General features: G+C 35.2%; 1 protein-coding gene and 1 long non-coding RNA gene across 2 annotated transcripts; one reads left to right on the top strand and one right to left on the bottom strand.

Moving 5' to 3' along the window:
- Positions 1-2,540: 2,540 nt before the first annotated feature.
- Positions 2,541-2,985, bottom strand: LOC111904599 (heat shock 70 kDa protein 1). The gene is made up of 2 exons (XM_023900348.1): positions 2,923-2,985; positions 2,541-2,840 (listed from the first exon to the last, which is right to left on the bottom strand). The coding sequence occupies exons 1-2, from the start codon at positions 2,983-2,985 to the stop codon at positions 2,541-2,543; spliced, it is 363 nt and encodes a 120-aa protein (XP_023756116.1).
- Positions 2,986-3,410: 425 nt separating this feature from the next.
- LOC122197022 (uncharacterized) lies at positions 3,411-8,390 on the top strand. The gene is made up of 14 exons (XR_008231225.1): positions 3,411-3,467; positions 3,548-3,674; positions 3,749-4,017; positions 4,200-4,289; positions 4,547-4,612; positions 4,726-4,817; positions 4,914-4,961; positions 5,090-5,821; positions 6,471-6,533; positions 6,654-6,851; positions 7,055-7,145; positions 7,313-7,428; positions 7,810-7,861; positions 8,172-8,390. It is a non-coding gene; the product is annotated as an uncharacterized LOC122197022 (long non-coding RNA).
- The last annotated feature ends 4,846 nt before the right edge of the window (positions 8,391-13,236 follow it).

Here is a 13,236-nt window from a genome sequence, read left to right as displayed (position 1 = left end):
ATTTCCTCGGTATCTCATAGGAAACGAGGGGACTCGATGAGTCACATAGATGCACTCGGTGAGTCAGGTCAACATGGACTGTTGACTCGGGCGTTGACTTTTGTTGACTTTAGGGTTTGGTCAAGACAGGGATTATGGGGACCATGGAGGGGTAAAATGGTCTTTTACCCATTTCAAGAGTTTTAGAGAAAAAATAACTTAGAGTCGTGATTCAAGTGTTAATTAGAGATAATTATCCTATGTGTTAGGTGGAGGCTAGTTCGAGATTCGTGTACGAGGTTATTTGCTTTTTTGCTTACGAGGTGAGTCTTCTCACTATACTTACCTAGAGTGGTAACCTTTGTGTGACCGAAGGGTCTTATGTGCTTATATTGAGTATTTTGATATTATGCATTATGTCTTTGTGATTTATGATGTGTATTATTCTGAGCTTACTGAGTTAGGACCGGAGGGTCCACCCGAGTTATGGGACCGGAGGGTTCCACCGAGACACATTGATTGGATGGTCTTATTTGAGTCTAACCATGAGAGGCTAATGAGATGTGTGTGGTATTTTGGAGAACTCACTAAGCTCCGTGCTTATCGTGTTATGTGTTATGTTTTTTAGGTACTTTTCCGGATTACGGGAAGGCACCAGCTTGATTGTACTCACACGAGTTGGAGATATGTTTTGGAGGATCCTAGACTATGTTTTAAACAATTTATGAACATGTGTTTTTGATAACTCAATATTTGGTGGTTTTTGTGGTTGTGTTGATGAAATTACTATGTTTGTAAAATGAAAATTAGGTTTGGAATTATGGTGTTACAAGTTGGTATCAGAGCCTTGGTTTGAGGAATTCGGATATACCTTCGGGTGTGTCTGGACTCAAAATGAGTATTTGAGGAAATTTTTCAAAAGAAATGATTTTCTAAAAACAAGTAAGAGTTTTAAGAGAAAAACGAGTTGGAGCAGTGTGTACAATCAGCCAAAGCCCGAACAGTGACGCGCAAATGGATCAGACGACGCGCAAATGCACGTCAAGGAAGGCCCTGTCATAAAGAGAGACGACGCGCTTTTGCGCGTCGTCTATAGACGACGCGCATTTATGACGCTCATTTACGACGCGCAGTTACGACGCGCCTTTACGACACGCAATGCGTATCAAGGAAGGCCCTGTCATAAAGGAAGACAACATGCATTCGCGTGTCGTAACCTTACGACGCGCGTGTTAATGACACGCAATGCGTATCAAGAAAGCCCCTGTCAAGAAAGGCCATGTCATAAATGAAGATGACACACATTTTTGCGTATCATAATTTTAAATGTTTAAAAAAAATATTTTTTTTTACAGATTTACTAATTTTCAAAGTAAATTTGCATTTAATGCATCATAATAGAAAATAAAATATCATATACAAAAAATATAATCCATTTCATAAAATTTAATGTCATACAAAAATAGAATCCATTGCATAATATTTTATTACAAATTTAACAGTTTTTGTTTCCGTACTTTGACAATTTGTATTGTTGTTGATTCCGGAGCCAATCCACGACTGCATTCCAGAGCTGATTCAGTGGAAAGAGCATCCCAGACTCCATCACTTGAAATTACAAGCCGCCCACAAGCAAAAGATAGCTGAAGATCATGAATAAATAAAAGTTGTTAATAAAAAGAGGAATAAATTGAGTTTAATTACTAAACACCAACATTCAAACCAATTAATGAAAGTTAAAGCATCTAAATAATATAGCATGGGATGCAAATATATCATGCATCGTACAAACAATGAAGATTTTTAGTTTCTGGAAGATTATTGACATCATTGGGATTAAGAGTTTTCTTTAAATTATACTACTAGAAAAACAGCATTTTACGATGCGCAAACCACGACACTCATTGATTTATGTTGCGCAAAAGAGAGTGACGTTAAAAAAGCGTCATCTCTTCAAAAAATTTATGGATTTAGGTCACGCATCATTGCGTGCCCTTAAATTAGTGTCTCGTGTAAAAATATAAAAAACACGGAGGGCACTTGTGCGTCCTCTGCGAATGTCACTTTATAATTTTTTTAAGAAACGCGCGTCTCCGAGGGAAAATGAAATCCCAAATTTTTTAAACCCCCGCCTTCTTCTTCGTCATCTCCACCCCTCACCCACATCCACTGCCTCCAATCGTCGTTGCCTCTTCTAGCCTCAAACTGCAACGATGCACCTTCTTTCTTGAAGAATGCTTCATTTACCACCATCGTTCGATTATGTGAGCCCAAGGAATTGACGGAAACGAAGAAGATTATGGATCAATCGCTTCACAGCATGTTTAAGGTTAAGGGTTTGAGATTTCTTCCAAATCGACCCTCACACTAAATGGTTTAATCTCCTCTTTTTTTTACCTTGTTCCCTCTATTGATGCCTCCACCTTCTACAATCGATGTTGATCTTTGAATTAGCAACAAGAAGCCCTAGGGCCTCCGCCTTCACCCACCTCCAGCGCCTCCTACATTTATTCATTCAATCTCATCCCTCTCTCTACTCCTCTCTTTCTCTTTATCTCCTTCTAACCTAAAAGTTTCAAAATGGGAAAAAGCTCCTTCATCTTATCCTTAAACTCATCCCCCTCAGCCAACTGATTTGTATATAACCACACAATCACCTCATCAATCACATCCTCAATCTTCTTATCTACCGGAGTCAACTTCTCACCAAGCTTCTCATCTTTCACCGTGTTCCTCATGTTATACGTATAATTCTCTAAAGCATTCATCACCTCCAACTTCTTCTTGGGCTCCTCATCTCTAGACTCATACTTCCCAGCTTCCTGAAGCATCTTCTCAATCTTATCCTTTGAAGGTCTTCCCTTCTCATTAGTAATTGTAATATTGTTCTTTTGCCTTGTACCTTGCAATATTATCTTTCAAGAAGACCCTTCACATGCTTACCCAAATTGGAACGATACCAGATGTAAGTTTGGACACGAAAAGCCGCTGTCGTCCCCCTTCCATCGGTACTACTTCATTTTTTTCATCTTGCGCTGTGTTCCTCACGATTGATTAGTTTTTGTTAGAAAATGTCATTTGGTTTCCTTTCCTGTATTTATTTCTCAATTTTTTTGGTTCTGTGAGAATTGAAAGGCCATGTATTCTGATCAACATAATGTGCACATTATGTGTTTGTTAAAATGTCTAAACCAAATTTTAAGCTTTAGTAGACCACTTAACGTATCGCATCAGCCATGATACATTTTAAGCTTTAGTGCACATTATATGTAATGGCATTTACAAATTTTTATAAACTTTTACAATTGTAGTTGTACATTGAAGAATTTGACAAATTTCAGCTGCTTGTGCCTTTTTCTTAACTTTCTTGTTTACTGCACATATTATTGCATTAAGGGTCTTATCAGTTCTAATTATCCTTTTCTTTTTGCAGATTAAGGCACTGAAAAAGGATGTTGTGAAGCTATTTAAAAATTTAGATAAATATGGTTAGTGCATGAATTATATTCTAACATGGGAGATATCATTATTTTTTATACATGCTTCCTGTTTTTATACAATTTTGTAGATGATGGGGCCAATTTCTTTGATGATCAACATCAAGGTCCTGTTTCAGCCACCTCATCAGTTGTTCGTGGGCTGACAACTTTCGCTTCCGCTTCCGGAAGTTTTAATATATGACACAATCTTATTAGGTTTCTAGACACCACTTGTATTTCCTATACTCATAATTTTAAAATTTAAAATTCTTTTTATTTGATATTTGCAGATACTAAGGGACAAGATATTGGGTTTGGCAAGATTTTTTCTTGGGATTGGAATCCCTGGCAATAGCAAGCATTTATATCACCAAATTGATGCTTTAGATTGCTTAGATCAAAACAGGAAAGTGAATAACATTCTCTCTTAAGTCTTAACACATTTATTTTTGAATCTATTGACATTTTTGTTTTTTATTTTTCGTTTAGGGAATTAGTTCCTCTCATTTTATCACTTCCAGCTAGTGTCCTTTCATTTACCAGCCAAGACAAACTTAAGGTGTGCTGATTCATTTGGTGACCTACTTCATTACATTTCATGTTCCAATTTTCCCATCACAAGGGGGTTCTGGTCCATCTTCAAATCGTTACAATTCTGCTAAGGAGATTGATCACCTTGAGCTTTCTGATATTCAGGCAGTCATGAGATTTTTTTTCTAAATTCTTGGTGTATGTGAACAGACTTGTGCAGGTGTTTTTGTGCTTACTGACCTTGTATTTTGGTGCCTATTACTCCCGTTTCAGTCTGGCGATGGCTTCAAGCTTACCCTGGTTAGCATATTTTGTCCCTTGCCCCTTTTCTTTCATTGGGATTTGGGAATACAATACCAACCTCTCACACTCTTCAAAAGAGATTAAAATCTCCTCCTTTTTCCTTTTGTTTCCTGGAAATAATTATCATTCTCTTTTTATTGTTTGCTAGCTCATAACAACTATATTTGTACATTATGATTCATTCGGAACTGTTGTTGTTGGCATTCTGAGTCTGAGTTAGTTTGGCTATAAATAAATCTCTGTTGTGATTGCAGTTGATTGGTTGCATGCACTCCCTGAATGTTGTTTTTCTCCTCTTGGATTCTGCTCTCAACAGCCTAGTAAGTGATTGGATCGCATTCACCAATTGGTTATTCACTATATTAATGATCCTAATAAGTGTCGAGTTGATGCCATTATCTCACTATTTGTCTTTTCCTTGTGCCCCTTGTAGCAATTTACTTGGCACGGGTTAACATACTTTGTCTTGTGGAGCTCATCTTATACAATTTTCCAGTGTGTTATGCATGCCTGCTGCTTTACATGGTGATTTCCACTTACCAGAACCCACTTCTTTTGTCATTTATCAATTATTTACTATAAAATTTCCTAGGATTGAAGTTTGAGAGGCTATTATTGCAGGTGGCCTTATCCCTTCCTGGAAATTGCTACTCCATGGGCTCCCATGTGGTATGTTGCATTGCATCCAATGAAATATATATATATATATATATATATATATATATATATATATATATATATATATATATATATATATATTTCTGTCGGGGGTAGATATGACTTTTCACATCCTGCAGGTACTTTGGCATCGCTTTAGTTCACCTTCCATGTTACGGACTATATGTTTGGCTTATGAAAGTGAAAGCATCGATGCTGTCAAATGTGTTTCCGCAAGCATTTATAGTCCAACGTGTGGTTTTCGTTTACAATCTACTAAGGAGAAAGATCACACAACTCGATGATGCAAAAGGGGTAATCCCGGGAATCTCAAGACGGGCAGATTTATGGTTAGGTACAATCTTGATGAATAAAGGTGCCCGAGTGAATACAAAAAGACGGGTCGGACCCGTACCCGATGTCGATATTGGTAATGTTTTTTTCTGAACGGAGCTCTGTTTAGTGGGATTACATTCTCCAAGCATGGCAGGGGTGGTACCAATAAAGAGATCATTGAGTGAGGGATCAATAGAAATGGTCTGGACAGAATGACTTAATAGCGGTAAGCCTGGTGGGCAAAAAAACTTGCTTCTTTTACTAGGGTGTCATCAACAGTTTAGGCAAGTCAACTTTGTCCTTTTTTGTAAAATTTAATATGATTATATCAATTATTTACGAAATTCAAAAAGAAAAAAGACAAAAAAAAGTATCCAAGTTGTTGACTTTTTTGTTTTATGTAGGCTTAATTTGGTGCTAATGCTATGATTGATGATTGGGAAGAGAATTTGGATATGATTACTACTAAGAAGACCAAAGATGTTGAATTGGTGCTTATTCATCTCGGAGATTGTTTATGGAAAGAAACAAGTAATGTAAGTTCCATAATTCCATTAAGTAGTAAAAAAATAAAAAATAAAAAGCAATATTCATGTTTGGTTATGAGCTAGGTTGTGAATGTGGACAGATGACAAGTAGTTTACATCATTTTTAAGATGATGGACTCGAGTAATTGGTCATCCGGCAAGCCTAATTAGATGTGATCAAGAGATTGACAATATATCACTTACCTATTGTAAATATGGTGCAACTGCTCTATTATATTATGCACTTTGACATCAACAATTCAAAAACTTTAGGTAAATGTCCCATTGGATATTTAACTTTTGGTATAAGCGGTTTGTTTAACTAATAGGGTATCATGTAACATGATGTCAATTTCACCATGATTTGAGGCTTAATTTGATTAATGTAATGATAAATCTAATTTACAGGGGAATTTACATGTTAGTACTGTATATGGAGGTGAAGAAAGTCTGCAACTTACATGGCCTAAAATAGTTTCTGAGCATAAATGTCTTGGCTTTGTTGACTCTTTGTTGATTTGTGTATTAATCATGATTTCTCACCATTCTAGTAAATTGGAGTTTGTGTCATCAACTTGCAAGCTTAATTCTATTTTCATTTTTTTATTGTTTGCTACAAGTATCTCAAACCTTTATAAAAATGGTTAGATCCTAACAGGTGTTTTTCTCCTAAAGAGTACAAATGCAGATTTGGAACGCATGACCCTTTATATCATATCAGGTTAATCTATTTTTTCCTAAAATTAAGTTTTTATCAATTGAAACTAATGATTTGTTGTTTAGCTTGTTAATGAAATCTATTTTATTAAATTGAGTTTTGTTTATGTCATGGTCATGATAGATTTGGAACGCATGACCCTTTATGCACTTGTCTTCCACTTGCTTATAGCCTTACACCATAAGACAAAGTGTTGGAGTTTAAGTAAGTGCAAACTTGTTCTGGAGTGATTTTAGGAGACATTTCTGGAGATTTTGTTGTCACACATACTGAAGATGAGATCCTTCAAGCTTCCATTGTTGCTTTAACTGCATTTTTCAGGTCTTTTTTCTATAACTTAATTATTGATAAAGTTACCTTGATTTCATATTTGCATTTTAAATTTGCTACAGAGGAGGGGGTAAAATTGGGAAAAGAACAGTTTAACATAATTACGCCTCTGTTACAGCTATACATACTCTTCATTTAGTGATTTTTTTTCACTTTTTTTGGTTTATTATATCATTTAATAGATACTTATTCAGGTATATCTTTTTACGAATCCTATATGGCTCGTGAAAACACAATTACAACTTCAAACTCCTCAAAACACTCGCGCATATAGTGGCTTAGCTGGTATGCTTCCATTCCTTCTGTTAATAACTAAAACTACGAAATTACCGTTAATCCTCCACCTCACCATGTGTTGTTTGATCCAAATGACCTCGTTTACATCATCGTAAGATTCATGAACTTATACCCTTATGGCCTTATCTAATTCTAATTGTTTTGATGTGGATTAGGCAAGGAACATATACCAGTGTCCATAGGGCTCTGTGATTAGAAGCCAAGCCAAGTGTGGGAAAATACTTAATGAGCAGAATAACCTCTTTGAAAGTTTGCTTCTTTGAATTATAAGGTGCATTTTTTTATCTAATTAAATACAATGACAAGTACTACTGAATTTCCTATAAAATATAAGGTCATACCCTTAGTTAAACTACTTAAAAAAATGATAAAATAGGTGTAAAAGCTTTAATAAAAAGTACTAGCAAAGATTTGTGCTCTGTCTTATGCTTTTGATTGAAGAGAAAACTGGAAGTATGCTAGTCCTTTTTAATAATATAAGATATCTTTATATCCGGATGTAATGGGTTTTAAAAAGGTTTAATCTAGAATCATAATATTACAACATTTTTTAGGTAATCATTTTGAAAAACACATCCACACTCATGCTTAAAAAGACAACAGGTATTAAACTTTTGTTTGATGACTAATAAAATTTCTTCATTTTCCTCAGATGCACACCTGCTACTTGTTGACTTGCCAGAGCTAAAATCTTTGACCAACAGGTAATTACAAAAGTTGCCTTTTGTTATCTATTAATTCTAGTGCATTATTTATTTATTTATTTTGCTTTCCTTGATCAATAAACTTTTAATGGTTGTTGAAAGTCATTGGTATAGGTATAGGTATAGAAGCATGATTATCTTATATTTGGTGTTATTTATGTTTATCTTTATACATAATATAATTTGTTTAATGACTAATAAAATTTAACAGAGGCAAAGTAATGAATAAATCTTATTTACAAAATGATCCAAAGAATCATTTTAGTGTTGTATTGTATTGCATGTTAAGTTACCGATTTGCCATGTGCAGGTTCTGACAGCTCTAGCAACCTCCTTCCATGCCGTACAGCCTCTCAAAGTTCCTACATTCAGGTTATTCTTTTAGAAAGGAAATTGTCAAAGGAGATTGTCAAAGGAGAATTTATTCATGGGTTTCTTTTAATGTTGTACATGTTTTGTTTTCTATAATAAATATTATGCAATATTAGCAATGTGTTACATTTACTTACTATTGGAATGATTATTTGTATTTGACATACTAGTGCAATGAATTATCTTTATTGTTTATGGTATTTTATTTTTTATTATGAGACTTTTAATGTGTTATTTAATTTGAAAATTAATAAATCTATCAAAAATATATAATTTTAAAAACATTTAAAATTATGACACGCAAAAATGTGTGTCAGCTTAATTTATGACATGGCCTTTCTTGACAGTGGCTTTCTTGGTACGCATTGTGTGTCATTAACACGCGCGTCGTAAGGTTACAACACGCGAATGCGTGTCGTCTTCCTTTATAACAGGGCCTTCCTTGATACGCATTGCGTGTTGTAAACGCGCGTCGTAATTGCGCGTCGTAAATGAGCGTCGTAAATGCGCGTCATCTGAGCCTTTTACGACGCGTAATGAGCGTCGTAAAAGGATGTTTTTCTAGTACATACATCTGTATGGATGAGTTCTAACAAATATTCACCTCTTTCATAAGTCTTATGAAAGGTGACTTAGTCATCCTCCCAAAAAACAATATTCGTATTCACTATTTGTTTTTAGGTCAAACGATTCCGGCACTCCATCCTTTTGGAGTTGGGCGATGCGTTTCTTGTTGATGTGTCCAAGACGACAATGCCATAAGTATACCTTGTCTAAATCATTAGAAGAATCAATACTAAATACCATATTTCCATGTTCATTCACACACACACACACACACACAACAATCTCATAAACGTTATTACAAGGATAAGCTATGAAAATAAATGCACCATTTTTATAAACTAAAATTGCACCATCATTATTATCAAAACTGTAGTGATAACCTTCTGTAAATAAAGCATTAAATGAAATTATGTTCCTTGTCATTTTTGACAAATAACAGAAATTATTTAAATTAATCCAAAAACTATTAGCAAACTTAAGCTTATAAACTCCAATCCTTGTAACAACCGACTTTCTCCTATTCCCCATGACCAGGTTCAGCTTCCCATGCTCAACATGTTCACTTCCCCTTAGTCCCTGCATATCAGAAAAAATATGGAAACCACATCTCGTACCAAGGAACCAAGAATCTGAAAAACATGTGTTATTGATTTTGATAGAGTATATACCAGATGAAGAGTCAGACACCTTTCCCTTAGCCTCTCTCACTTATTGTAGGGACTTGGGGCAGCTTCTATTCTAATGACCTTTCTGGCCACAAGGAAAACACATAAATTCTTTCGGTTCATCCACAAGAGGAGCATCGATTTTGACATTTCCCTTTGACCCACTGGACTCTCCGATGTGGGCTTTCCCTTTCCACTTGGGTTGGGAATAGGCCTTTCTCTTCTTGTCATTTCCTTGATGAATAGCCATGATTGGGGCAGTTGCAACACTGTTGGAATAAGACTTCTTCATTATTTCTTTAGTTGTTTGAAATAGATTATGAAGCTCACTCAATGTGGTCTTAATATTGTTCAAATGATACGTCAAGATGAACTGATCATAACTATTGGGAAAGGAGTTGAGCACCATGTCAATGGAATTCTCCTTGTCAAATTTCACATTGGGCTTTTCCAATCTCTCCACATGTCTCTGCATTTTCTACGCATGAGCAAACACATATTCCCCATCTTTCAGTTTGCTTGCCATAAGGGCCTTGACGTATTCATAACGCTCTTATCTAGATTTCTTGAGGAAATTCTTAGAAAGAGCATGGTTCATTTCATAACGCCAATAGTCCTCATAGGTCTTTTGGAGCTCAGGTTTCATGGTTGCAATCATAATTCAAAAAAACTTGGTAGATTCATCAATGTGTTGGTTATATACAGCCAATTCCTCAAGAGTAGCAGTTCTTTATCTATTTTTGGGACTAGAGTGTCGAGAACCTACTCTTTGTTCTCATATCTCAACGTTATCTTCAAATTATGTAACCGGTCCATGTAGTTTGGATCGGTAAGCTTGTCTATTGAGAAGATTGATAAGAGAGTGAAGTCGTGAGTGGGCAGAGGAGGATGAGGAAGATCTTTATTTCCAGACATCTAAAATAAGAAATAAGATTTTAGTTAGTTGATTCAATCCTTAATATTTTAACCCAAGTTATTATTCAATTCTAAGATCCATAAATACAATTCGAAATAAAGAACAATGATGTTCTAATCTAACGGCAAATTTATTTTAATTAGGTAAAGCATTTTGCCAATTTCAATCTAATAAGAAATTCCTAGATCTTTTTAGATTCATTAAATTGTTCGATTTCATGTTTAATCTCATAGTATGTTCTTCGATTTGTGACTGGGATGTTGAGAATCACAAACAAAATGTGAATAATCATGCAAACCCATGTGACATGCTCGAGGTCGTTTAAGATTACACATTGACATGTCGGTTAACCATACACGCTCCATCAACAACCATAAATTCGAGTATGTTCCATCATTTCATCTTGATAGTCCCTCATTAGTGTGTCGGTTAACCACATACGCTACACTAACAAATTCCAAAGAAATGATGTATTTTTTCAAGGATTAGCATACAATTTCACATTTCTCCTAAAAGTAACTAGAGTGAGATTTTATACAAGGTTCTTGTACTTTTACATTATACTTTTAATATGATTATGTCATATCAAACCAGTTCGACTAACGACCCTCCACCACACAAATAAGTGGTTGGTGAAAAAGACACACATTTGGCAGTCATTTTATAAGTCGTTTCTTTATACCTCTCTTATAGTGTGGCTTTATGAATGAGATCTACTAACGATTTGACTGAGTTTTAGTTATACCTATAGTAATATACTCTTATACATATGTATAGGGTGTATTTCAAAACTTTTCAAAACACAAGATTTAAATTTAGTTATCTAAATTAACATTTAATTAATTAATCTGTTAAATCAATTTTGAATTTAATATTTATATTTTAATTAGAACATTAATTAAATATATATTAATTTCGTTTAGGGTAATTCAAATTCATTTAATTATCTTATAATTAAATATTTATTTCCTTTTATATTTACCTTCTCAAAATTTGAATTTAGGTTTTATAATTATCTAGCATTAATAGTTCGGACTGTAATCAGATAAAATAATAGATAACGACTAATAAGTAGCATATAATTCAAATTAAGCAAATCTCGTAATTTCGAACTAATCAGAAGACGCGTTGCACCTAGCCCTAGGCGGGTTGTTCCTTGCAATTAAAGGGTTTCTTTTTTGATTTTCAAGTTTCAAATTTTATACACTAGTAATTTAAAAGGGCATGGCTTTGATACCACTATTGGGGTTTTTAGGTTACAAGAACATTATACATGCGGAATTTCACATAAATCTTAAGGGTACATACAACTAAATGGATCTATGGTTTTTCACCAATAATAGCAACATACTAATGAAGCAAAAACTAAAAACTCTACTATAATCGAAATCATAAGTAGTAAACATACCTTTGTGCTTAATTTGAATTAAGCTAACCAAATGCTTGAAGTCTCCTTGGAAAACCTAGCTCCAACAGTATGGTAGCATTTAATGTGTCACACCAAAAACTCAAGGAAACCCTAGGATTGAGTAGGAGAGAAAGGAGAATGGAAAAAAATCTGATTTCTCTTTGTGAAGGAATGTTGGCCGAAAATCCAAGGGATTGTGACCCTTTATATAGTTGTCAGATAATCCCAGAAAGCCCACATTTGAATTTAAAATAATAATATTTTAATCCAGTAATTATCTAGTTTCCTTTTATTATTTGGAGGCTTCCGAGAACCCTATCTAGGGCACCCAAACCGTCCCCCTCCTAGGGAGGTTCTAGATCCTCGCCATTGTTCAACTATTGAACGATTACAACCCAGCACTTGTACCTTTAATTAATTCTAATTAACCTAGAATTAATTCCAAATTAATTCTGAGGAATTCTTAATTATTTTTACTATTTATAATTAAGACAAAACTTCAAAAAAGGTCCCTGTGGTTTTCGAAAATATCAAGTTTAGTCCCAAAGTTCAAAAAACCTCACAGATGGTCCCTGTGGTTTCAAAACTTTTAACAAATGGTCCTTTTCACTAACGTCGTTAGCTTTTGGCCGTTAAGTGAAGGGTATTTCTGTCTTTTCACTACCACAGGGACCATTTATGAAGTTTTGTCTTATTTTTTATTTAAAAAAAAGAAAAATAATAATTATTTAATATTAACTCTCTCTCTCTCTCTCTCCAGATTAATGAATCGGTGAACAATGAGGCTTTTTTCAGTGAACAATGAGGCTTTTTTCAAGTTTTCCAAACGGGAAGAGGAGTGTGAGGCTTCGGTGGGTGCTTTGCTCCAGCCGACAGAAGATGAGAGGATAGGGACCGGGTAGCAGCAGTTTTCAGTCAGGAAGAGCATCACCGGTGCTCGATCAGAAGAAATAGGGAAAAACAGGAGCGACATTAGGGTTGTCGTCTATTGCCTTGTCGGGGATGGTTGTTCCTCTTTCGATTCTTGTAGTGGATGCGAAGGGGGTTGTTTCGGTAGCTCCCTTGTTCTTTCTTCTTCAAAAAATGGATGCTTGGGTTTGATATTTGGCTGGGAAGATAGAAAGAATAACGGATGGGAAACAGTCGGTGTTTGATCACGATTTTCCCTCGACACTTGGAGCTCGACAAGGGATGTTGACCGTCGGGAAAGATGACCACGACCTGTGGTAGTCGAAGGAGGATTTGGGGATCACCTAATAATGAGAAAGGAAGCAGAAGGGAGGTCGGTGATTCTCATCTTTCTTTCTTCTCTAGTGAACAAAACAGATAGAGACCTATTTGCGACCATAGAGTCCTTTAACTAGAAATGGTGGAGATTAGGGGTGTTTAGGTTTTGGTTATTTGACTGTAGGGAAGGAAGAAAGAAAGCGGGGTTGTTTATCTCATT

The sequence above is a fragment of the Lactuca sativa genome, chromosome 3 (genome assembly GCF_002870075.4).
Source record: "Lactuca sativa cultivar Salinas chromosome 3, Lsat_Salinas_v11, whole genome shotgun sequence".
In the NCBI taxonomy this organism is placed as follows: domain Eukaryota; kingdom Viridiplantae; phylum Streptophyta; class Magnoliopsida; order Asterales; family Asteraceae; genus Lactuca; species Lactuca sativa.
Note: the sequence above shows the minus strand (reverse complement) of the source record. Positions and strands in the feature narration are given on the sequence as shown.